The sequence below is a fragment of the Dendrobates tinctorius genome, unplaced genomic scaffold (genome assembly GCF_039654945.1).
Source record: "Dendrobates tinctorius isolate UK_male_01 unplaced genomic scaffold, ASM3965494v1 ptg000140l, whole genome shotgun sequence".
In the NCBI taxonomy this organism is placed as follows: domain Eukaryota; kingdom Metazoa; phylum Chordata; class Amphibia; order Anura; family Dendrobatidae; genus Dendrobates; species Dendrobates tinctorius.
The window spans coordinates 7,428,702-7,455,956 of record NW_027361808.1 but is presented as its reverse complement, the minus strand read 5'-3'; the positions used below and the strand labels follow the sequence as shown (position 1 = coordinate 7,455,956).

At 47.8% G+C, this 27,255-nt stretch overlaps 1 protein-coding gene across 1 annotated transcript in view; it reads left to right on the top strand.

Annotated features, from left to right (window-relative positions):
- Positions 1-22,381, top strand: part of LOC141049012 (proteasome subunit beta type-1-B-like) — a 54,849-nt gene extending 32,468 nt beyond the window's left edge. The window contains exons 5-6 of the mRNA XM_073545105.1: positions 7,796-7,902; positions 22,118-22,381. Of these exons, the coding sequence (XP_073401206.1) occupies positions 7,796-7,902; positions 22,118-22,303 (293 nt within the window). The 3' untranslated portion in view covers positions 22,304-22,381. The remainder of the gene's footprint in view (positions 1-7,795; positions 7,903-22,117) is intronic.
- The last annotated feature ends 4,874 nt before the right edge of the window (positions 22,382-27,255 follow it).

Sequence of the window (27,255 nt, the reverse complement as noted above, 5' to 3'; positions counted from 1 at the left end):
GGGACTTATAGTGGCTTCTATGGCGTCCGAGCATCCCCCACTGCGTCACCACTGACTGAACAGTAGTAATTGAAGGAGGCGGATAGTCCCTCTCCACATCCCTAACAAGGGGATGGAGGGCTTCCCTGCACCGTCCGCTACGCACCTGCAGGCTGAGTGGTCGAGCTCAGCGGCACTACGGATCTCTGATTGGTGAGTACTGGGGTCGGGCTTGGCATGAGGGCCCCTGGTGTGTGGTTCGCTAGCATTCCGGCTGGCGCCAGAAATTTACTCCCCGGCTTCGGCCTTTGCTAGGCCGCAAGCTGGAATTCCCCGCTCGCGCGTGCTCTGCCATCTCCGCCCTCTCTCTTTGCGTTTCTTCACAGGGCAACCTCCTTTTTGCTCCAGGCACCCATTACTTTTGGACACTTGGGGACCTGTTTTCCCTCTGCACTGCAGGGACCCTCCTGGTGCCGGCGATTCTCGGGCATAACAGCGGTGACATCTCAATCGGGTCTCTACAAGGAGTGGAGTGGACCGCTCTGGGCACAGGACCATGGGTAAGGGCTGCACTGCGACAGAGGGGAATAGGACATTTGTCTTCCCTGCAGTATATTCCCGTTACTCGTCACTCATTAGGGCACCTAGCAGAGCCAGGTCATACCGGGATACATCGTGTCATTTTCTAAGACATCCAGAAGGGCTTCCAAAACCCATAGTGTTCTTCACCTCATGTACTTCCTGTCAGTCTTCGTTACCCCGGGGACAGAGTACCCCTCTCTATAAAGCCTGTGACCCCGAATGCACTCAGGAGCCCTCCGCTTCTACCGAACCCTGTGTACCTAGCTCCCCTGAGTGGGCTTCGTCTGTCGCAGTCCATGGCCTCACTGACTAAATCCATTGAGTCCCTAAAGGACCCCTCCACGGGTCGCTGCATTTGTCTGCCTGTTTCAGAAGGTTCCTGTTCTTCACCGGGACCGTCGGCCAGCAGGGGCCGCTCTCAAGCATAAAATACACGGAAAGCTAGAAAACGGACCCATAGTACGTCTCTCAGGGCCCTCTTGTGCATCAGCATCCGTAAGCTCCGTTTCTCGCTTCCCCCTCACCAGGTGTTTGCAGTGTAAGGCAGCGGTAGCACCATACGCAGTGATGAGGCAGTGACCTGCAAAGTTCAAACAAGTCTCTTTAATGTGTTATCTTCAGACAGAAAAGGTTCTAGTTCACTCAAATGCATATAACTTCAGTGCATATTATCAGTTTTCAGTTCACACCAGTTCATAGCACTTCATTAGTTCACAGCATCCTTTAGATTGCAGTCACTACACATGCTAGTCCTCCTCTGACTAGTTCCCGTGGGTGTCCTGCACTGCTGTATCACAGTCTCTCCTCACAGCCGTACACATCCTCCTGTCGGCATCTGTGACACGCTGGTCCTTCCTTCGGGCACAGGACAGTCTACTTCCGGTTCTCCTCCGGGCACAAGCCCTGTCCACATCTGTGACCAGTCATCGTGGACAGCAGCACCACTGTGTATGCTGTGGGTTGCCAGGCCTCTCTCTGGCCCTGACACACCTGAGACCCACTAAGCACTCACTCAGTCTCAACACTAACCCTTTCCTGCAGGGCATTTAACAAATAAACTTTTGGCTTTCAGCCACATGGAAAACCTGGGTCCGGAATGGAACATACTACACAAACTATTATCCTGCAGTCTGCTTCAAACACAACATCCAGAGCAGGTTTACCTCTGCCTTGGATACTAAAATGTCCAAGACTAACACTTTTTTTTTTTATCAGTCGGCATTGCAGTCACACTACGCCCGTGACAGCCATGCACACCTATGGCCTTCATACTCCACTGCTTCCCCATTGCAATCCCAGCTACGCCTGTGACCGCAATGCATCCTCATAGCCTCAATATGCCTCCGTGCGTATCCTGGGGAGAACACATAGCGCCCCCTAGCTACAGTTGTGGCCAAAAGTTTTGACACCCCTGCAATTCTGTCAGATAATACTCAGTTTCTTTCTGAAAATGATTGCAAACACAAATTCTTTGTTATTATCTTCATTTAATTTGTCTTAAATGAAAAAACACAAAAGAGAATGAAGCAAAAAGCAAAACATTGATCGTTTCACACAAAACTCCAAAAATGGGCCAGACAAAAGTATTACACGACCTTCTGATCAAGGGACTGTCTTTCCAGGCATATGTGGAGTGTGTGTATCGCTTTGGACACTTTCTCGCCTGGGTTGGCTAATAAATCTAAAGTCCTCTCCTGTTCCAGCTCAGCAGATGTCCTTTTTAGGAATGATCCTGGACACCTCCCGAGGGTTGGTGATTCTCCCTCGAGACAGTCTTAGCCATGCAACAGGGAGCCTGGGCACTTTGATGCCCATTCCCCTTCTCCATCCGTTTTGGCATGAGTGTTCTGGGGAGAATGGTAGCAGCAGTGGAAGCCATTCCCTTTGCCCAGCTACACCTCCGTCCTCTACAGCATGCGCTTTTGGCGGCCTGGGACAGAAACCAGTTCTCCCTCGACTGGCTGTGCCATTTGTCCCCGTGGGTCAGACAAGCACACAAGTAGTGAATGTTGCGGTCTTCCCTCAACCAGGGGAAGTCCTTTCTTCTGGTGCAATGACTAGTGGTCACTACCGACACCAGTCTCCTCGGCTGGGGGGCCGCCTTCTGTCACCGCACGGCCCAGGGACGCTGGTCTCCTCGGGAAGCGTGCCTTCCGACCAACATTCTGGAGATTCGTGCGATCTGGTTGTCCCAGCGATGGTTCCACCATCTCTTAGCGGGTCGCCCCGTCCGGATACATCGGACAACGCCACGGCGGTGTCATATATCAACCATCAGGGGGGCACCCGCAGCAGTGCACGAGGTATTTCACATTCTCCACTGGGCCGCAAAGAACCTTTTGGTCATTTCAGCTGTTCACATTCCGGGCGTGGAAAATTGGTCGGCAGACTTCCTCAGCCGCCAGGGTCTCTCCTCCGGAAAGTGGGCCCTTCATCCAGAGATTTTCCGCCAAATCTGTCTTCGCTGGGGGACTCAGAATGTGGATCTGATGGCTTCCAGACTAAACACCAAGGTGCCAGAGTTCATAGCTCAGTCTCGGGATCCTCAAGCCATCGGTGCGGACGCACTGGTCCTTTCATGGCGTCCGTTTCGTCTCCCCTACATATTTCCCCCGCTCCTGTTGATCCCAAAGGTCATTAGGAAGATCAAAGCAGAGGGGGTTCTGGTGATCCTAATTGCTCCGGACTGGCCACAGCGAGCGTGGTACGCAGAGTTGGTACAACGCGTCGCCGACATGCCCTTGCGACTGCCGGGTCGACCAGATCTACTTTCCCAGGGCCCGATTTGCCACCAGAACTCAGGGGCACTGTGTTTAATGGCTTGGCCGTTGAATCCAGGGTCCTAACCGAAGCTGATTTCTCCCAATCTCTGGTTTCCACCATGACTAGCGCCCGGAAGCCTACATCGGTACTCATCTATCACCGCACATGGAAAGCCTTTTTCTCATGGTGCAGGGATCGTGGACGTCCTCTGGTCTTCTCCATCCCAACCATCTTGGAGTTCCTTCAGTCCGGCTTAGATTCAGGACTGGCGTGGAGTTACTTCAGGGGCCAAATCTTGGCTTTATCAGTCTTGTTCCAGCTTAGGATTGCTTCCAATCTACAAGTAAGGACTTTTTCATTCAGGGAGTCTCAATGTCCACTGACCTACCTTTCCTGGAAAGTCGCCTTTCAGGTTGTGGTGACGTCTATCCGACAGGTCTCGGAGCTTGCAGCTTTGTCCTGTCGAGCTCCTTTCCTAATTTTCCACCAGGACAAGGTGGTTCTCAGGCCGTCCCTGTCCTCCTTGCTCAAGGTGGTCTCTTCCTTCCATCTTAACGAGGACATTGTCCTGGCCTTGCTCTGGTCGGCGCCAGTACACCGAGTGGAGAAAGCCCTTCTCACTCTGGATCTGGTGAGACCTCTCAGGAGATGCGTCTCTCGGCGGCGCCAGTCCGTAAGTCGGATGCCTTGCTCCGTCCTTCCAGAGGGGCACAGGAAGGGACTAGCCGCTTCTAAGTCCACGATAGCCAGGTGAATTCACTAGGTGATTCAGGAGTCCTACCGTGTCAGAGGCAAGCTTATCCCAGCGGGGATTAAGGCACATCCCACTCGGTTGGTGTGCGCATCTTGGACCATTCGGCACCAGGCGTTGGCGGAACAAGTTTGCAAGGCTGTGACTTGGTCCAGTCTGCATGCTTTTTTCAAAGCATTACTATATTCACACCCAAGCTTCTGCAGATGCGTCCTTGGACAGACGGATCTTGCAGGCTGCGGTAGCACATCTCTAGTCAGTTGGTACATGGGGTTTGATCTGTTGCGTCATTTTCCCACCCAGGGACTGCTTTTGGACGTCCCACGGTCCTGTGTCCCCCAATGAGGCGAAGGAGAAACAGGGATTTTTGTGTACTCACTGTAAAATCCTTTTCTCCAAGCCCCTCATTGGGATACCCAGCACCCACCCTGTTAGCCTTATGGTTGGCTTTGTTTTTTGATTGACATGTTATAACCTTGTTTGATGTTTAGGTTCTCCTACTGCTTTGCCACTGAACTGGTTCAGCTGGAGCCAGTGTGTGTGTGGGTGTATACTGCAAAGGAGGAGCTAATCGATGGTCCTGTGTCCCCCAATGAGTGGCTCGGAGAAAAGGATTTTACGGTGAGTACACAAAAATCCCTGTTTTTTTCCAAAGATAATCCAAAAATGATGAATTTTAACACTACTTTCTTCTTATGGCTCAAATAACTGCACCAAAAACTCCATTGCCAATTTTCTAAGAGACCTGACCTTTTTGAAAAGCTTTTTAAAGCACTAAAGCGGTTCATTCTAAGAAGGACACTCCGGCATTCTTTCTAGATGACTGCAGACTGCTGAAATGTGACTTAAGCCCCCGTTACACACTGCGATATCGCTAGCAATATCGCTGTAAAGTCACCGATTTTGTGACGTTGCAGCGATATTGCTAGCGATATCGCTGCATGTGATACTTACCTCCGACCGGCTCCCCCGCTTGTTATCGCTGATCGCGCGAGAAGCTGCTGGACCATTCCTCGTCGTCCACTTCCTGCGGCGCTTCCTGCTGTGACGACGAGCGACGCGTGGAGCCGGGCGGGAGGACGCAGGATCGCCTCGTCTGACAGGTAAGTAGCGATCCCCGTCCCCTGCTATGTCGCTGGTGAGATCTGCCTGAGTGGCAGCTCACTAGCGACCACTTAGCGATGCACCAGCGATCCTGACCGCGTCATATCGCTGGTCGGGATCGCTGGTGAGTCGCTAGGTGTAACGATACCCTTAGTGATGTGCATGCTGTGTCAATTCCCTGTGTGGGTGGTAGTGAACACTTGTGGTCACATGCCAACTAAACATTTTTTTTGGCCATAACATTGATAGAAGTGGAGGAGAGTCGAGCTGGCACATGACTGCAACTATGTACATCTCATTCATTTGGTCATGTGATTGCCCACCTACATGGAGAGAGTACACAGGGTATCATGATATTGTATAATGTAATGAAAAACCGAAAAAAATGCCAAGTCTGGTTAAAAAAAACCTCAAATCCCAAAAAATAAAAGACAATTATGTAATTTGCACTGCAGTATCAAATGATCTTCCAACCTGATTCTTTAAATCGGTATGATTACCGCAATAAACTTATACCTGTATAATTTTGTGGTTAAAATGTTTTGGGTTTTTTTCAGTCTTGACGTGTGAGGGTATTGGGTTTTTTTGTGCGCTGACAGTTTTATCAATCACATTTTAGAGTGCATATGATGTTTTAATTTACCGTATCTATTGAATTTTTCTGGTGAGCATGTAGACCAAAAAAAGTAATTCATGTTTTCATTCTTTTCAGTTGGATTTTTTTCCCATTTTTGCAGTTCAACATACGTTTTAAATGTTTTTTTTTTTACTTTAAATATTTTTATTGGGTTTTAACAACATAGATATGAAAACAAAAAATTTCAATGATAGCGGCTTAAATATAATAATTTATTGGATCACACTATACCAGACATACCAAATTCGGCATGGGTTATTTTTTTTTTTCCTTATGGAAAAATTAGGGTAATTTGAAACTAACTTTTTTTAATGTTTTATTTTGACTTGATTTTTATTTTCCTTGTGGGGACATGAACCTACGATCACTTAGCTATACTGCAGTACAGTATTATTGCGGAAAATAACAAGTTGCCGTTTTATGAATCTCGATTGCCCATGGCTGCCATAGTAACATCGATAGTGCATGATTCATCCGCTGTTGCAGGCACATGCCAGATTTGTGTGCTTCTGCAGTGTGTCGTGTGTTCAGTTCCTAAGCCCATTCCATGCTTCACTTTCGACCATATGATGTCTTTAACCCCTTCAACACTTTGTGATTTTCTGTTTTTGCGTGTTCGTTTTTTTGCCATAACTTTTTTACTTTTCCGTCAATATGGCTTCCAATCTAAGAGACCCGTGGTTTCTCCATTTTTGGGGACTGGTTAAGGGCTTATTTTTCTGTACGCTGAACTGACGTTTTTAATGACACCATTTTTGGGGATTTTAAATGATTTGACAATGATATTTTACCAACCACGGGTCTATCACAGATCAGCTGTGCCTGAAAAGATGCAGGCTCAGTGCTGGATCCCGCATCAAACGAAGGAGGCGACCTATGATCTACTTATACGTCATAGGTCGCAAAGGGGTTAAGCGATATTGCCGTTAATGAGCCATGACCTTATGTTTTTGTCAGTTTATTAAAAGATGGGCTTTGAGGGCAAAAACGAATGCGGTTGAAGGATGAAAAAAAAAAGCAAGTGCTGTTGTCGGGATTCGTTTTCTTACTGCATTCCCTGAGCAATACAGATAACCTGACAACTTTATTTTGCCAGTTGTCTATAACAAATTTATATAGTTTCATGATGTTTGTATTTTACTGCTTTCACTGTTGGGGGCTACATGTGTACTTTATTTTTAAAAATCAGATTTTTACCAACATTGGTGCCAAATTTGCTTATTTCTTTTAAAGAATGAGCTTGCTTGATTGCAGTGTTAGAAACCTACCGATCTCCCCAAAAATGAAAGAGCTAAAGAATCTGTAGTATCCTGATATGGCAGCAGTGGGCTGACACAGGGAAACCCCTTTTTTGTCTAACCATTTGGATATTGTGATCCCTATAGTAGTAATTTATTTTGCAGAGCCCAGTAAGTGACAGGTGTCCACAGAAATAAAGACCAGCTGTCACAGAGGACAGTACTGGACCAGGGCAGCGCGGCTGAGATTACTCATTTTTAATGCAGGGTTTTTATTAATTTATCAAGACTTTGCCAAGACACTGGAATTCAATAATACTATATCCTAGAGCCTTTGCTCAGATGAAGAAGCCGGTATAAGATGTAAGCTGCATGTTGGTGCATGAGCCATTTAGGGTTCTGTCTATTATTGGACAATCTGTTCTTAATTTGTGCCTCAAATAAAATGGAAAAAAAACCCCAAACCATTCCTAAGTTCTGGAAATTTGATGCTCTGATTCCTGGCCATCACGTAATCGCTGTGGGAGATTTTCAGCATTTTGTCAGAGCAATTGAGAATGAGTTGTCTGGTAGTGGACAACCCCTTTAATAATCAATAAGCAGTAATTGTACTCTACAAATTAATTTACAATAGGCTTGGTTTCTGATAAAGATAGTGCATGCTGACAAATTGGCTTTAGCCTTTACATATGTGGAGCTGTTATAAGGGACACACATTTACTGTTGCCTTTTCTTTTTTAGGTAAAGGAGCAGTGTACAGTTTTGACCCAGTAGGATCCTACCAGAGAGATGCATACAAGGCTGGTGGTTCTGCAAGTGCCATGCTTCAGCCCCTTTTAGATAACCAGGTAATATCATTAATCGTGATGTATCCTTTTGCCTATTATTTCTGTGCAAAAATATGTAAATTATTTGAACTGAATCAACTGTCATTGCTTAACCCCCTTAATGACCGCAGCTTTTTTCGGATTTGCGTTTTCGCTCCCCTTCTTCCCCGAGCCATAACTTTATTTTTCCATATGGCCATGTCTGCGGGACAAGTTGTACTTTTGAAAGACATCATTGGTTTTAGCATTTCGTGTAATCAAACGGGAAAAAAATTCCAAGTGCAGTGAAATTGCAAAAAAAGTGCAATCCCACACGTTTTTTTATGTGGCTTTTTTACTAAGTTCACTAGATGCAAAACATGGATTTTTGTGAGTACTCACCGTAAAATCCTTTTCTCCGAGACGCTCATTGGGGGACACAGAGACTGTGGGTGTGTGCTTCTGCCGTCTGGAGGCTGACACTAAGTATACAAAAAAAGTTAGCTCCTCCTCCGCCGCATACACCCTCGCCCCCAGACCGGGCGTAACTCAGTTTAGTGCATAAGCAGTAGGAGAACGCGCCTTAAACTCAGGCAAGAAATTATACGTCTGGAAAAGGGACCACCCTGATCCTTACATAAGGATTTGTATAACTTAAAATAAGCAAAAGCCAACTGGCTAGTAGGGTGGGTGCTGTGTCCCCCAATGAGCGTCTCGGAGAAAAGGATTTTACGGTGAGTACTCACAAAAATCCATGTTTCTCCTTCGTCTCATTGGGGGACACAGAGACTGTGGGACGTTCTAAAGCAGTCCCTGGGTGGGATCTTAGCTCACCCAATCCATGCTACTTTGCGCCCCTGATTAGAGGTGCGCAACTGCTGCCTGAAGAATCTTTCTTCCCAGGCTTGCATCCGAGGATGCCTGGGTATGTACGTTATAATGTTTGACAAACGTATGCAAACTGGACCAGGTAGCTGCTTTGCACACCTGTTCCGCTGAAGCTTGGTGTCGCAGTGCCCATGAGGCACCCACTGCTCGAGCCGAGTGTGCCTTGATCCCTGCCGGAACCGGCGTGCCACTGATTTCATAAGATTCTTGAATCGTCAGGCGAACCCATCTGGCCAAAGTCGCTTTGGACGCAGCAAGCCCCTTCCGTCTCCCTTCTGGGATCACGAATAGAGAGTCTGTCCGGCGGAAAGATGCTGTCCTTGTCACATACCTCCTAAGAGCTCTTACCAGATCCAGTGTGTGCAAAGCCTTTTCTACCCTGTGCACCGGTGCCGGGCAAAACGAAGGTAAGACAATGTCTTCGTTGATATGGAATGCAGAGACAACCTTCGGCAAGAAGGGGGGAGCTGGCCTTAAAACTACCTTATCCTTATAAAAAGTCAAGAACGGCGGTTTACAAGATAAAGCCGCCAATTCCGAAACCCGCCTAATAGACGTAATAGCTACCAGAAAAACGACTTTTCTGGACAGGTAAGGTAAGGAGACTTCTTGTAAGGGTTCGAAGGGGGGCTCCTGAAGGGCTCTGAGCACCAAGTTCAGGTCCCATGATTCCGTCTGCGCTTTATAGGGGGGTACTAAATGTGCGACCCCCTGCATAAACGTCTTAACCTGCCAGACCGAAGCGACCTTTCGTTGAAAAAGGACCGACAGGGCCGAGATTTGCGTCCTGAGCGAACTCGGAGCCAGGCCTGCGTCCAGCCCTGCCTGCAAAAAAGCCAGTACGTTGGGGGTTGAAAAAACCAGAGGAGCCACTCCGCGATCCCTACACCAACGGAAAAAAACTTCCCAAGTCCGATGATATACCTTCGCCGAGGAAGGTTTTCGGGCACTCACCATCGTGGCCACCACATCGCGCCTGAATCCTGCCTGTGTTAACAGCCAAGATTCAATGGCCACGCCGTCAAACACAGGGCCCCTAAGTTCGGATGGTAGATCGGCCCCTGGGACAGCAAGTCCGGTCGATCTGGTAGACGCCAGGGTACGTCCACCACTAGCTGAACCAGATCTGCATACCAGGCCCTCCGAGGCCAGTCTGGCGCTAGCAGAATTGCTGGAACCTTCTCTCTCCTTAACTTTCTGATGACCCTTGGAAGCAGAGGTAGCGGGGGGAACAAGTATGGGAGACGAAACTGGCTCCATGGAAGCACCAGAGCGTCTGCTGCGATCGCCTGCGGGTCGAGGGATCGAGCGACGAACCTTTGCACTTTGGCGTTCTCTCTGGATGCCATAAGGTCCACGTCTGGTGTCCCCCACCGTTGGCAGATCTGTTGAAAAACCTCGGGGTGCAGGGACCATTCCCCTGCCGCGACCCCCTGTCGGCTGAGAAAATCTGCCGCCCAGTTTTCGACTCCCGGAATGTGCACCGCTGAAATTACCACATGGTTCTTTTCGGCCCAACGCAGTACCAGTCCAACCTCGCGCATGGCTGTTTGGCTGCGCGTGCCCCCCTGATGGTTGACATATGCTACTGCTGTAGCATTGTCCGACTGAATGCGCACCGGCCGGTGTCTCAGGAAACACTGAAAATGTTGCAGGGCCAATCGTATTGCCCGTATCTCCAGAATGTTGATCGGGAGAACTATCTCCTGAATGGACCACCGCCCCTGGGCTGTGTGACTCTGGAAAACTGCTCCCCAACCTTGCAGGCTTGCATCGGTCGTCACCACCAACCACTGTTCCGGGGGAAAGGGTTTCCCCTGGACAAGAGACGAGTCGCGAGTCCACCATCGGAGTGATTGTCGGACCAGCGGAGACAAATTGCACCGATGACTGAGGGATAGCAGCCTTCTGTCCCATGCTGACAAGAGCGCATGCTGAAGCGGACGGAGATGGAACTGGGCAAACGGGATTGCCTCCATCGCCGCCACCATTCTGCCCAACACACTCATGCCGTACCGGATGGATCTGGAGCCTGGCTGTAGAAGGTTCCGTACCCCCTGTTTGATCTTTCGCGCTTTGTCCTGAGGGAGGATCACCAGCCCCCGGGAGGTGTTGAAAACCATGCCTAGGAATACAATTCTCTGGGCTGGAACCAAGGACGATTTGTTCAGATTGATCAACCAGCCTAGACGCGCCAGGGTATCCAGCGTGATACTGACATTCTCCTGGCACGCCTGAAAGGACGGCCCCTTTACCAAAAGGTCGTCCAGGTAAGGTAGTACCGTTATGCCCCGAGCATGCAGGATGGCCATAACCACCGCCATTATCTTCGTAAAGACTCTGGGAGCAGTGGCCAGACCGAAGGGCAGAGCAACAAACTGAAAATGTCGCCCTCCGATCGCAAAACGCAGGAACCTCTGGTGTGGAGGAAAAATTGGAATGTGCAGATATGCATCCTGCACATCGATCGAGGCCAGGAACTCCCCTGGATCCATGGCTGCAATGACCGAACGGAGGGATTCCATCCGGAACCGCCTGACTCTGATGAATTTGTTTAGGATTTTTAGATCTAATACTGGCCTTACTGTCCCGTCCTTTTTGGGGACCGAAAACAGGTTGGAGTAAAAACCTTGTGTCTCTTCGCTTTTCGGTACTGGGACAATGACCCCGTTGCGCTGTAGCGTCATTATGGCCTGTAACAAACTCTCCGCCTGCGACTCTGTTCCGGAAAGTCGGGAACGGAAGAATCGCCGTGGCGGGAGTCCGAGAAACTCTATCTTGTACCCGGACGATATCAATTCTGCCACCCAAGCGTCGCGTGCCACTGCGACCCAAACGTGGCTGAACCTTAGTAGGCGTCCGCCCACTCTGTCGTCCGAAGGTACGAAGCGCCTCGAGTCATTTTGCTGGAGGCTTTTGGGATCTGGCCCCCCTTGTTCTGGGCAAACGGCCTCGGCCTCTACCCAGCGGATTGGCTCTGTAAGAGATTTGCCTTTCCCTAATCTGACCATCATTTGCGGAGGTGGATGCTCTGGCCGAAGACCCCCTCCAGGGGTTACGAAAAGGCCGAAAACGCCTCTGTGTCTGCCTGAATGCTGGCCAAGTCCTCTGCTGCGGGAGGAAACTACTCCTCCCCCCCTGTGGCTTCTGAGATAAGCTTATCAAGCTTCTCACCGAACAACCGATTGCCCTGAAACGGCAATGAGGTCAAGGACTTTTTGGAGATAGAATCCGCTTTCCACAATCTCAGCCATAATGCTCGCCTAATGGCGATCGCATTTGCTGCTGCCACCGCAGAACACTCGGCCGCGTCCAGAGAGGCGCTGACGAGAAAATCACTTGCCCCTAAGATCTGATTTGTCACCTCCAAGACCTCCGCAGGCAGGTCTCTGTCTTGGAGGGCATTCTGCAGAGCGTCCGTCCACGAAACCATGGCCTTAGCCACCCAAGTAGCCGCAAAGGAGGGGGCAAGGGCCGACCCCGCTGCCTCATACACCGAGCGGGCAAGCCCCTCTATAAGGCGATCAGTTGGGTCCTTGATAGAAGAACCGCTGGGTATCGACAATAGCGATCTTGACGCTAAACGTGATACCGGTGGGTCCACTACTGGCGACTCCACCCATCCCTTATGGAGTTCAGGAGGAAACGGATACTTAGCTTGCAGCGCTTTTTGCATTGCAAAACGCTTATCCGGGTGTTCCCTATGTTTCTGAACTAGCTCCTCGAACTCCAGATGCGTGGCAAACCTTCTATGCGGTCGCCTGGTCTTTTTGAAGGAGACCTTGTGACCTGAGGCCGTGGACACATCGTCCTCGATCTCTAAAGTCTGGTTGACTGCCTCAATGAGGCTGTCCACCGAGTCTTGGTATCCCAGGCTTTCTGGATTCCAGGCCTCCTCCTCCTCCTCGCCCTCATCCTGCTCGCTTCCTGAGCTCGGCGACGGGGAACGAGAGACCCTAATACCCGCCACCGAAGCCCCAGAGGGTCCGGCCGACGGGGAACGAGCTCTTTTGCTATGAGCTTGTCTGGTGCTGGAGCGGCCTCTAACGGTCGGAGGGTCCTGAGACGTGGACGAGCTGTCTTCCGCTGGCAGACCACCATCCTTGTCCCTACCTGGGCCTTGGAGAGACTCAATTGCCTTTGTAAGGGATATCATAGAGTTTGATAAAGACACCGCCCATTCTGGAGGGTCCTGACCTCTGGGCTCTGCAACAATGGGGGGCTCCTGGGCTCGCTCCGACTCGCAGGCTTCACAAAATTTACCCGGCTGTGCTTTAGGCAGCCTGACCCCACAGGAAACGCAAACAGCGTTTAGGAAAGAGTGAGCTTTCCCTTTGCCAGACATATTGCAAGGTAGGGTAGGAGGAGGAGGATAACCCCTTCCTTGACTACTAGTGCGGCACTCGCAACGGGGATGCACTTACCCACCGGTAATGGCCCAACTTTGCGTCTCTTCCGTGCAGCGTTACCCGCCGGGGCACTCGCACTCCGGGAGATAGGGGGCGGCTTCCGGCCCCACTTCGGCGAGGAAATGCAAGGAGGGGGGCGGGAGGTCCCCGGTAACTGTGCGCGCCCGCCGCTCTCCGCCCCCGGAAGTTAGTGGGCGGGGCTTCCGGCTATCCCCGGAAGTCGGCGGGCGCGCGGACTCCGGACCTCCCCATACAGCGGGGACCGTGGCCGCCCGCGGGGCTCTGGCCGCACTCCACGTGCGGCGTTGGAGGGAGGGGGCGGGAGCTCCCCGGTCACTGTGCGCGCCCGCCGCTCTCCGCCCCCGGAAGTTAGTGGGCGGGGCTTCCGGCCATCCCCGGAAGTCGGCGGGCGCGCGGACTCCGGACCTCCCCATACAGCGGGGACCGTGGCCGCCCGCGGGGCTCTGGCCGCACTCCACGTGCGGCGTTGGAGGGAGGGGGCGGGAGCTCCCCGGTCACTGTGCGCGCCCGCCGCTCTCCGCCCCCGGAAGTTAGTGGGCGGGGCTTCCGGCCATCCCCGGAAGTCGGCGGGCGCGCGGACTCCGGACCTCCCCATACAGCGGGGACCGTGGCCACCCGCGGGGCTCTGGCCGCACTCCACGTGCGGCGTTGGAGGGAGGGGGCGGGAGCTCCCCGGTCACTGTGCGCGCCCGCCGCTCTCCGCCCCCGGTCGCTCACGGATCTCCCCATACAGCGGGGGCCGCGGCCGCCCGCAGGGCTCCGGCCGCGCTCCGCGTGCGGCGTTACCCGCCGGGGGCAGCGCCGGGTGAGAGACGGACTACCTGGTCCCGGCCTGATCAACCAAAGGTGAGCCGGGCCGCCGAGGGGGCTCTACGGAGGTGCTTCTCAACCCCATCCCTGGGCATGGAGGGGGAGGCTACTGTACCGCTCTCCGCTTCAATCCCTGGCTTACCTGCGCCTCCAACTCCACCCCTGGACTCACTACCTAGGGGTGGTAGGGGCATTTCCACGTTGCAGGAGAGAACAACGTGGAGGATCGCTCACACGTGCTCGCCCGTTGGGGACGATGGGGAAACCGCAATCCTCTTATCAGGATGCGTTGCCGCCTCTTTCAAAATAAAAAAGAAAAATAGTTGTCTGGGGAAAAGTCCCAGATGTGTCCCTCGGTGCGGGAGAGAAACACGTGGAGGGTTACTCACACGTGGTCGCCCGTTGATGATTTGGGGAGATCGGATCCTCTCTATAGGATCCGTCGCCCCTGTCTTATCTTCATAGAGGAAAAAAAAAAAAAAAAAAAAAAAAACCTAGTCTGGAGCTCCAGACTGCGTGTGCCTCCATCAGACACTAAGGAAAAAACTGAGTTACGCCCGGTCTGGGGGCGAGGGTGTATGCGGCGGAGGAGGAGCTAACTCTTTTTTTGTATACTTAGTGTCAGCCTCCAGACGGCAGAAGCACACACCCACAGTCTCTGTGTCCCCCAATGAGACGAAGGAGAAAACTGACCTGCCATTGTGATTCTCCAGGTCATTATGAGTTCATAGACACCAAACATGTCTAGGTTCTTTGGTTCTTTTTTTTTTTTTTTTATCTAAGTGGTGAAAAAAAATTCCAAAGTTTGCTAAAAAAAAAATTGCGCCATTTTCCAATACCCGTAGCGTCTCCATTTTTCATGATCTCGGGTTGGGTGAGGGCTTATTTTTTGCGTGCCGAGCTGACGTTTTTACGAATACCATTTATGTGCAGATACGATCTTTTGATTACACGTTATTGCCACCAGGTGGCGCTCATAGCAATCCGGCATCAAAAAACATAGAAGTCTCTAGGAGACTTCTGGTTGTTATGCCAACGCATCGCTGACCCATGATCACGTGACGGGGGTTGGCGATGCACCTGTTTCCGACCTGGTGGCCAGAAGCGCTGGTTAAATGCCGCCATCAGTGTTTGACCGCAGCATTTAACTATTTAATAGGGCACGGGTGAATCGCGATTTCACCTGCGCCTATTGCGGGCACATGTCAGCTGTTTTCAACAGCCAACATGTCCCGGCTTTGATGCGGGCTCACAACCGGAGCCCCTCATCAAAGAGATCTGACCTCGCACATACTATACTGTCTGAGGTCAGAAAACGCTTAAGGCCCATTTACATCATCTAATTATTACTCTTGTGTTACAATAGTTGGGCGGTGTAGTGGACGTCAGAGATAACGGTAGTATTGTATTTGGTGATCTCCGGCAATGCCTTACATTTTAAATAGAGTGGCAGAGCACGATCTACACTGCTGCTCCCTGCACATGGGACTCTAGCACACCCTGCTCATGGTTGTGGCCCGGTGAATAGGTGATAGCTTGTGATTGTGGAAATACCTCTTTAACCCCTTAGTGACCGGGCCAAATTTTTGAAGTCTGACCACTATCACTTTACGTGGTAATAACTCTGAAATGCTTCAACATATTCCATATATTCCATTGATTTGGAGATTTTTTTTTTTTCATGGCACATTGTACTTTATGATAATGATAAATTTAGATCAATATTTTTGGTTTATAAAAAATATCAGAAATTTGACAAATGTAAAAAAAATAACAAGCTTTGAATGATTATCCCTTTAACCCAGATAGTCATCCCATAGCAAAACTTTAATAAATAACATTTCCCTCATGTCTGCTTTATTTACATCAGCACCATTTGTAAAATGCTATTTTATTTTGTTAGCATTTTGGGAGGTTTAAAATGTAGCAGCAATTTTTCCTTTTTCCCAAGGAAACTTACAAAAGTATTTTTTTTTTTTTTTTTTTTTTTTTTAGGGACCTACCCAGTTTTGAATTAACTTTGGGGGTCACATATATTGGAAACCCCCCAAAAGTGATACCATTTTAAAAACCGCACCCCTCAACATATTGAAAACGTCTGTCAGATAGTTGATTAACCCTTCAGGTGATTTTCAGGAATTAATGCAAAGTGACATGATGGGAATGAAAAAGTGTATTTTTATCACAAAATGTCGCTAGCTTCTGAACAGAATACTACAGTCAGCAGACTCTAAGGCCGTTATTTGGTCATGAACTGCCATGGCAAACATCAGGACTGCACAATCATGATCTCAGGATGCCGATGGGGAAAAAGAGGAATCCCCACAGTCTGTTAACCACTTATATGATGTAGTCACAATTGACAGCAGCAGCTAAGGGGTTAAACAGATATGGTCAGTGCCAACACTGATCGTTGCCAATGCAGCATGTTGTCAGCTATAGTGTACAGCTGACAGCAGCTCCTGGATTGTCACCTGTATAGGGATGCTAGTCTCTTATATTTCAGGTCAGTAAAAAGATGTATCGGCGGTAATTAAGGGGTTAACCCTTTCACGCCACAGCCCTTTTTCGTTTTTGTTAGATTTTCGCTCCCTTTCTTTCCATAACTTTTTTTTCATTTTGCCGTCAATATGGCTGTGTGAGGGCTTGTTTTTTGCAGAACAAGTTGTACTTTTAAACACCATTGGTTTTAACATGTTGTGTACTCAAAAACCGGAAAAAAAAACACCAAGTGCAGTGAAATTGCAAAAAAAATGCAATTCCACAACTTTTTTTTTTCATGCTGATAGTCTCCATTGGAGACTATAAGATAATCCTTTAATCGTCCCACCATGGGGAAATTCAGAGCATTACAGCAGCAAGGCAGGAACAAGTACAGATACAGATGCATAAAGGCATTATATTGACAGTAGGTAGGTACATATACGGGGGGAAAAAAAAAAAATGTAACCGGACTGTCACAACTTTGGATCTATCAGTTCACTGTTTGGGTCGTTCTTCGTTTTGGACAGTGCTGGTTATACAGCCTAACTGTAGCAGGAAGGAAGAACTTTCGATAGCGCTCCCTCTCACATTTAGGATGAAGTAGCCGGTCACTGACAGTACTGCACATCTTTGTCACGGTCTCATGCATGGGATGGGAATCATTCTGCACCATGTAGCTCACCTTGGCCAGTATCCTCCTGTCGCCTACTTCCTGAACTGGGTCAAAGGGGCATCCCAGGACAGAGCTGACCCTTCTAATCAGTTTGTCCAGCCTATTCCTATCCCTGGTTGATATGCCACTACCCCAGCACGCCACACCAAAGAAGATGACTGATGCCACAACAGAGTTGAAGAAGGATGCAAGGAGTGCCCCTCTAACTCCGAAGGCTCTCAGCCTTCTGAGCAGATAAAGCCTGCTTTGGCTCTTCCTGTACACTGCATCCAAGTGATGGGCCCAGTCAAGCTTATTATTGAGGATCACACCAAGGTACTTATAGGTGTCGACTATCTCAATGTCATTTCCCTGAATGTTCACCACTACTGGTGGATTTTTGCCTTTGCGAAAATCCACCACCAATTCCTTGGTCTTCCCGGAATTAATCCTAAGGTGGTTCCTCTGACACCACTCCACAAAAGCTTGGTTAGTGTCTCTGTACTCTTTCATCACCTCCTGTGATGAGGCTTACTATTGCAGAGTCATCAGAATACTTCTGCAAGTAGCAGCTAGATGAGTTGCACCTAAAATCCGCAGTGTACAGTGTGAAGAGAAAAGGGGCAAGAACTGTACCTTGAGGTGCCCCTGTATTGCAGATCACCGTGTCTGACACATTGTCCCGAACCTTTACAAACTGAGGTCGGCTCGTGAGGTAGTTAAGGATCCAGGTGGAGAGTTGGAGGTCCACATCAACAAGGCCCAGCTTGTCTCTCAGTAGACCTGGCTGTATGGTGTTAAAAGCACTAGAGAAATCGAAGAACATTATTCTCACAGTGTTCCCAGGTTTCTCCAGGTGAGAGAGAGTCCTATCTAGAAGGTGGATAATGGCATCATCCACACCAATGCCCGGCCTGTAGGCAAACTGGAGAGGGTCCATATCCGAGCTCACTAGAGGACGGAGACGTATGAGAACCAGTCTCTCTAATACCTTCATCAGGTGTGATGTCAATGCTACAGGTCTATAGTCATTAAGGTCTTTCGGATAAGGTTTCTTCGGAACCGGTACCACACACGATAATTTCCACAGTTGTGGTACTATACCCATTCTCAGGCTCATATTGAACAGATATGTAATGATCTCACTCAGCTGGTGCCCGCAGGTTTTGATTAGTCTTGCACTGATGCCGTCAGGACCTGCAGCCTTCAAAACTTTGATCTTATTCAGTTCTTTTGCAACCTGGGTACTTGTGAAGAACAGACCCTGGCTCAGTTGACAAGTTGCAGCAGGGGGTGAGGTTATTGTAGCAGAGAGGTGTGAATGGTATGCAGGGGCAGCCAGTGTGTGATTAAATCTGTTAAAGAATAGATTAAGTTCATTAAGCCCCTCTTTATCTACAACCATCCTGGAGAGTCTGTCTATGCCCAGATATAGACTTTAGACCCTCCCAGACTTCATGGATCCTTTTCGGTGACAGTTTCAGTTCAATTTTTCTCTTATAATTAGCCTTTCCCTGCCTGATTTAGATTCTTCAGATCTTTCTGCACCTCTCGCAGCCTGCCCTTGTCACCTGATCTGAAGGCCAACTTCTTCTCTTTGAGAAGAGCCTTTATTCCGGGGCTGATCCATGGTTTGTTGTTAGAGAAGCACCTCACTACTTTTGTGGGTACCGTGTTGTCTACACAGAAATTAATGTAGTCCGTTATACAGTGTGTGTGAGACCATCCATGTCATCACCATAGGAATCTTGCAGCACTTCCCAAGTGGTTGTTTCAAAGCAGTCTCTCAGAGCATCATCACTCTCCTCAGTCCATATCCTCACTGTGCAAGTGACAGCAGGTTCTCTCTGTACAAGTGGCTTGTACACGGGTTGGAGGTGCACTAGGTTGTGAAGCTGCAGTTGTCTGATTGCCTCTGCTACACGCTGGCAAGGATCAGATCACCTGTGAGTAGCAGTCTGACGTGTGAGGGTGGTGATGTTTTTTTGTGTGCTGACAGTTTTAATAATCACATTTTAGGCTGTGTTCACACACAGCGTTTTTTTCGCGGTTTTCCCTCGGATTTATCAAAAAATCCGCTTAAAAGAAGCTTCCCATTCATTTTAATGCATTTTGCACCTTTTGTGCATATTAATGCGTTTTTTACCACGAAAAAACGCTTCGCAATAAACGCAGCATGCTCATTAATTTCGCGGTAAATTCCACATTTCTGGCTACTTTCTATTTGTCTGTGGGGGAGCGGAAAAAACGTGCGTTTTCCGGGAAGCAGTCCTGTTTTTATGCAGAAATTTTCTGCATACTGTACGTATGCACATAGTCTTAGAGTGCATATGATGTTTTATTTGATCTATTGCATTTTTGTGGTGAGTGTGTATATACCTAAAAAAAAAAAAAAATAAAATAAAAAGTAATTCTAATGTTTTTCATTCTTCTCGATTGGATTTTTTCCCATTTTTGCAGACCAACATAAGTTTTAAATAACTTTTTTTTTTTTTTTTACTTTAAATATTTTTATTGGGTTTTAACAACATTGATATGAAAACAGAAAATTTCAATAACGGCTTAAATATAATAATTTAACCAAATGCAGCATGGGTTGTTTTTTTTTTTATTTTCTTATGGAAAAATTAGGGTAATTTTAAACTTTTTAATGTTTTATTTTTACTTGATTTTTATTTTCCTTGTGGGGACATGAACCTACGATCACTTAGCTATACTGCAGTACAGTATTATTGCTGAAAATAGTATAAGTTGCCGTTTTATGACTCTCGATTGTCCATGGCTGCCATAGTAACATCGACACCGCCTGATCCATGTGCTGTTACAGGCGCATGCCAGATTTATTAGTCTGCTTCTGTGGGCACAGTTCCTAAGCCCATTCCATGCTTCACTTTCGACCATATGATGTGTCTTGAACCCCTTCAAGACTTCGGGATTTTCCGTTTTTCCGTTTTCGTTTTTTTTGCCATAACTTTTTTAGTTTTCCGTCAATATAGCTGCCATTCTCAGAGACCCGTGGTTTTTCCAGTTTTGGGGACTGGTTAAGGGTTTATTTTTCTGCACTCTGACCTGATGTTTTTAATGATACCATTATTGGGGATAGATAATATATTTTTATCACATGCTGTATTTTATTCCAGTGTTGCGGTGGGCAAAAAAAAAATCTGTGTTTTTTTTGTTAGTTTCCTTATTGTATTCATTCTTAATGCAGCAATACCAAATGTGGTGGTGTTGTGTGTGTTTTTTTTTTTTTTTTTTTGAATGGGGCAAAATAGGAGTGATTTGAACTTTATATTTCTATTTTTCTAATATTTTTAATCAACTTTTTTTTTTCTTTTCACTTGCTTCAGTAGCCTGCTTAAGAGACTTGAAGCTGCAATCTTCTGATCGCTTGTGCTGCACATGTTTAACAGAAATAATCATCTTATGAACATTGGCCTCGGGGCGGCAATCATAGCAGATCCACAATGAGAACCACAGGTGTCTGCTGCAGACCCCGGGTTGTCATTCCAACCGATCGGCGACCCGTGGTCATGTGACACGAGGTGCAGATGGGCGGGATTAGTAATACGCTTCTTGCTCGATCACAATCTCTGACAGTGGCATTTAATGGGTTAACAGCCACGAGTGGATCATGATTCCACCTGCAGCTGTTAGAGGTACATGTCAGCTGTTCAAAACATCACACATGTGCCCGGAAAGATGTGGGCTTAGCGTCTGAGCCCACTTCAAATGGAGGGACACAACATGCGCAGTACATGTACAGCGCATGTCGTGAAGGGGTTAAACAAGTGTTCTTTACCAAACCCCTGACATATTCTATGTTTACAGCAGACTATTCCACCATTTGTTCCCTCCACACACAGCCGCTTCCTTACCTGTATCCTATATATTTTAACAGATACATTTTGCTAGTTGTCTGGAAGGATAATATTTAAAGCAGAGTGTTGAAATGGGGCCCTCAATGATACTAGAGACACTAAGGCTGTGTGCACTCGTAGCGATTTGTAAGCGTTTTTGCCGCGATTTTCGGCGCGAAAACGCTTAAAAATCGTGTACAGAACGCCCCCCATGCATTCCTATGGTATTCCGCACATGCTGTGCTAATGCTGCGCTTTTTTCCGCGGCGGAATCGCATCGTGAAAAAAATCGCAGCATGCTCATTCTTTGTGCGGAATCGCAAAGAGTTGCCGCGATTCCGCACCCATAGGAATGCATGAGAACCGCTTAATTCCCGCATGTGGCTATGCCCACCATGCGGGAAGTTAAGCGTCTCGTGCGGTTGGTACCCACGGTGTGGTGGAGAGGAGACTGTCCTCCAGGCCCTGGGTACCATACCCCTGTAAAAAAAAAAAATAAAAAATAAAAAATCGGTGTATATTTACCTTCCGGCGTCCCGCGATGCATTCCCGGCCTAAGCGTTCCCAGTAATGCCTTGCGGCAAGGTCCTGTAATGACGTAGTCTCGCGTGACTCTAGCGGTCTCGCGAGATCGCTATAGCAACGCGAGACTACCTCATCACAGGTCTCGCAAGGCATCGCTGGGAACGCTGAGGCCCGGGAATGCAGCGCGGGACGCCGGAAGGTAAATATACACCGATTTTTTTTTTTTTTTTTTTTTTTTAGCATTTTAACATTCTATCTTTTACTATTGATGCCGCATAGGCGGCCTCAATAGTAAAAAGCTGGTCACACTTATCAAACACTATGTTTGACGAGTGTGACCAACCTGTCAGTCACTTTCCAAGCGATGCTTCAAATCGCTTGGAAAGTGCTTGAATATCGCACGCGAAAATCGCGGCAAAATCGCGATCAAAATCGCGGTGAAATTTCTGGGAAGGAGTCCGGTTTTTAGTAAGCGTTTTAAAACGCTACGTGGGAACATAGCCTAAGGGAGACCCTATAACTGGTCGTTTTGCCCCCTTTTTTTTATCAATACTTACATTTTTTCTATTTCTATATGGCAAGGCTAATATTTCTATGCTTCTTCTTAGATTGGATACAAGAACATGCAAAATGTGGAACAGCTTCCATTAACCTTGGAAAAGGCGCAACAACTTGTAAAAGATGTATTTATTTCTGCAGCAGAAAGAGATGTGTACACAGGGGATTCCCTAAAAATCAGCATTGTCACCAAGGATGGCGTAAGAGAAGAGTCTGTTTCTCTGAGAAAAGATTAATTCTCTTCATTTGCAGCAATCAAGTTGATTGTAACTTTTTTTTTCTTTTTAAAATAAAAAAATGCTTTGGGAAAATTAGTTATTTGCTGTGATGTTTGGTTGTCACCTGGGTGTAGCACCGCAAATCCACAGTATTTTACATGTACAAAAGTGCCTATAGAAATGGGAGAATGCAGTGGATTTTAAGATTTACCCACTTCAATGTGTAGTATTTTTATGTATGTTTCTGCCTGTGTTCTCAGCAATGACAGAGTTCCTGAGCATGGAGGGACCTACCGAACAGCAGGGGCACGCACAGGACGTCAGAGTCCCTCTATCGATATGCTGATCGTGCTGGTGTGCACTATCGAGGATCTAGGTTTTGGTGCCTACTAATGATGAGTGCATCGATTTGCAAGACTCCGCTCCAGGTTAATGTTACCTGGCGAGTAGACAGGAGACCTGTAAATCTCTTTGGCGTCCCTGACCTGTTTTATTGGTAGGCAGGACTGGCACGACCTCATCTGTGTGTCACATTTCAGAGATTGTTGCCCTGACTATAATTTGTAGGCCTCCCATCTATCTGTTAGGTACCTTTGATCTGGATACTGGACTGGAGTTTTTTGTTTTTTTTTAATCAAGCCGCTTATCTCTGGTGCCCCTATGTTTTTTGGGTTTTTTTTCTCCTTTTTTATAAATAGGTACTGCTGCACTATACATGGAGTAGATCTTGGGGGCTTCATAACTACATGTATTATGTATGTATTTATATATGTGTACATATAAGAACTTGAGCCATTATTACTTTTTTGAGGAGACTCAGACTTTGTTTTATGTGGCTATCTTGGGGCATTACTTTTGTTGGGGCATTCAGGAGATTACTAAATGCCAAGGGGTCACTCGGTGGCATTCATTTTTAACCCCTTACCTACATTGGATGTACTATTCTGTCCATGTGACCTGGGACCTAAGTCTCAAGTACGGAATAGTACGTCCAACGCGATCAGCGGCGCTCACGGGGGAGCGCTGCTGATCGCGGCCAGGTGTCAGCTGATTATCACAGCTGACACCCGGCACTGTGTCAGGGGCGGTCACGGACCGCCCCCAGCACATTAACCCCTGGCACACTGTGATCGTCAAACATGATCGCAGTGTACTGGGGATACAGGGAAGAATCACGCAGGGAGGGGGCTCCCTGCGTGCTTCACTAAGACCCCCAGAGCAACGCGATGTGCTGCGTTGTTCCGAGGGTCTCCTCCCTGCAGGCCCCCGGATCCGATATGGCCGGAGGGGTCTTAGGTGTCCTGCAGGGAGGCGGCTTCCTCAGTGCCTGCTGAGAGCAGGCACGGAGGAAGCCTGTGCAGCGCCTGTAAGATCGCTGATCTGACAAAGTGCTGTGCAAACTGTCAGGTCAGCGATCTGACACTAGATAGTGATGTCCTCCCCCCTTTATTTACCAAGTAATAAAGTGTAAAAAAAAAAAAAAAAAAAAAAAAAAAAAAACACTTGTAAAAATAATTGTAAAAGAATTCCTAAACAAAAAAAATATATTCCCTAATCTTTTTTTTTTTCTAAATAAAAAAATACAATAAAAGTACACATATTTAGTATCGCAGTGTCCGTAACGACCTGCCCTATAAAACTGTCCCACTAGTTAACCCATTTAGTGAACCCCTTCAAAAAAAGCAAAAAACTATGCTTTATCATACCGCCGAACAAAAAGTGCAATAACACGCGATCAAAAGACTTATATGAATAAACATGATACCACTGAAAGTCATCTTGTCCCGCAAAAAACGAGCTGCCACACAGCATCATCAGCGAAAAAATAAAGTTATAGCTTGCAGAATAAAGCGATGCAAAATAATTTTTTTATATAAGATTGTTTTTATTGTATAAAAGCGCCAAAACATAAATATAAATGATGTATCGCTGTAACCGTACTGACCCGAAGAATAAAACCGCTGTATCAATTTTAACACACGCAGAACGGTGTAAACGCGCCCCCCCCAAAGGAATACATGAATTGCTTGTTTTTGTTCATTCTGTGCCCCAGAAATCAGAATGATAAGCGATCAAAAAATATCACGTGCCCGAAAATGGTACCAATAAAAACGTCAACTCGTCCAGCAAAAAATAAGACCTCACATGACTCTGTGGGTCAAAATATGGAAAAATCATAGCTCTCAAAAAGTGGTGATGCAAAAACTATTTTTGCAATAAAAAGCGTCTTTTAGCGTATGACAGCTGCCAAACATAAAAACCCGCCATAAATAGTAAATTAAACCCCCCTTTATCACCCCCTTAGTCAGGGAAAAATAATAAAATTAAAAAAAAATGTATTTCCATTTTCCCGTTAGGGCTAGGGCTGTGTTGGGGTTAGGGTTGAAGTTAGAATTGGGGGGGTTTCCACTGTTTGGGCACATCAGGGGCTCTCTAGACTCAACATGGCGTCTGATCTCAATTCGAGCCAATTCTGCGTTAAAGTCAAACAGCGCTCCTTCCCTTCCAAGCTCTGCCATGCGCCCAAACAGTGGTTTACCCCGACATATGGGGTATCGGCATACTCCAGACATATTGCACAACAACTTTTGTGGTCCAATTTTTCCTCTTAACCTTGGGGAAAATAAAAAATTGGGGGCAAAAATATTTTTGTGGAAAAAAATTTAATTTTTTTTATTTGTATGGCTCTATGTTATAAAGTTCTGTGAAGCACTTGGGGGTCCAAAGTGCTCACCACACATCTAGATAAGTTCCTTGTGGGGTCTAATTTACAAAATGGGGTCACTTGTGGGGGGTTTCCACAGTTTGGGCACATCAGGGACTCTCCAAATGAGACATGACACCTGCAGACCATTCCTTCAAAGTCTGCATTCCAAAACGTCACTACTTCCCTTCCAAGCCCCGACGTGTGCCCATACGGTAGTTTTCTCCCACATATGGGGTATCAGCGTACTCAGGACAAATTGGACAACAACTTTTGGGGTCCAGTTTCTCCTGTTACCCTTTGGAAAATAAAATTGGGGACTAAAAAAAAGGTCATGTTTGTGGGAAAAAATGATTTTTTTATTTTCACGCCTGGGCGTATAAACTTCTGTGAAGCATTTGGGGGGTTCAAAGTGCTCACCACACATCTAGAGAAGTTCCTTGGGGGGTCTAGTTTCCAAAGTGGTTTCATTTGTGGGGGGTTTCCACTGTTTAGGCACATAAGGGGCTCTCCAAATTGTCCGATCTCGATTCCAGGCAAAAAAGTCAAATGGCGCTACTTCCCTTCCGAGCTCTACCATGCACCCAAATAGTGGCTTACCCCTACATATGGGGTATCGGCGTACTCAGGTCAAATTGCACAATAACTTTTGAGGTCCTGTTTCCCTTGGGAAAATAAAAATTGGGGGTGAAAAGATCATTTTTTTGAAAAAATATTTTTTAATTTTACGGCTGTACATTATAAACTTGTGTGAAGCCCTTGGGGGTTCAAAGTTCTCACCACATATCTAAATAAGTTCCTTGGGGGGGGGGGTCTAGTTTCCAAAATGGGGTCACTTGTGGGGAGTTTCCACTGTTTAGGCACATCAGGGGCTCTCCAAACGTGACATGGTGCCCGATCTCAATTCCAGCCAATTTTGCATTGGAAAAAGTCAAACGGCACTCGTTCCCTTCCGAGCGCTGCCATGCGCCGAAACAGTGGTTCCCCCCCACATATCAGGTATCGGGGTCATTGCAGGCTGTACGCTTTCCTGAAGAGGTGGGTTTTCAAGTTCCGTCTGAAGGATCCAAATGACAATTGAAATTTACCCGCCAATCTGAAGGTTTATCCTTAATTCAGATTAATATTACCAGTTCACCAATCCTGACAACACTATGGAGGACGTCCTCTTATCCTCATTGGGACAGGAATCAATGAGAGATTTAAAAGGACCCTCCCATCTCCACTCTTAAGTGTTTTTCATGCCCCACGAAGGATAGGAACGACGCGAGAGAGCTCCTATCCCGGGCCATACTGGGCAGATCATTAAGGATCAGGGGAGCCCAGCCTATCCCTTCCCGCTACAAGAGATCTGTGGCCGACACGCCCCGATGGGGGGTCTCTCAGCCTACATCAGTGCAGCGCTGCTCCCGAGTTGCGAGCCGCTTTCCTCTACCTTGGGGCTCTCGGCTTGGTCGGCTTCCTCCTGGGTGCTCGAAAGCCCTGCGGGCGCGCTACTGGCAAGCTTTCTCTGCAGGCTGCCAGGTTTCTTACGGGTCGCAGTCGGCGTGCGTTCCATGTGCTCTCCTCAGTGACGTCAGTTCTTTGTGCCGGACAGAGCATTTCCAGATGGCCGACGTGCGTTTCACAGGGAGTCTGGATCCGGTGAAGACAACTGGGTATTGTATAAATAGGGCCTGTGTGTGTGTAGGCTGCCCTACTGTAATCTAGGACTGCACATCAGTAATCCTACATGGAGGATCCTACTAAGGCAGATAGTGGCTTGGAACAAAGCCAGGGGTATGCAAGTAAGCTTTACAAAGCAACGTCCCAGCCATCCTAAAGAAGGACTAGAAGTCAGGGAAAATTAAGTGTGCCATGTTGGACTTCCGGTTCTGGTGCTGAGCATGTAGCACAAAGAAGTGGCTCCCACACCAACAAGAATCCTACTGACTACAAATCTGCAGACATCCACCACCCCAACACATGAGAGACTACCATCAGCCCCCACGCCACATCACCTATAAAGGTCAGTCACTACAATCCTGTACCATTTCTGAGACCTGGAGGGTAGCAGCCTGCTGCCCATGGGCGGTCATACAGCATGTGCGGCTGCATCGGGGCCCAGAGGTGGAGGAGGGCCCCTGCAGGGTGGCTAATAATGAGGGCAATCTGGCCTGTTTATCCGGCCCTGAGGTTCCAGGGGGCCCTTGGCCAGATTGCCCTCGTGGCGGGCAGGGAAGTGATCCCTGCAGCTCTGCTGCCCACAAGAGAAAATAGCGGAGCT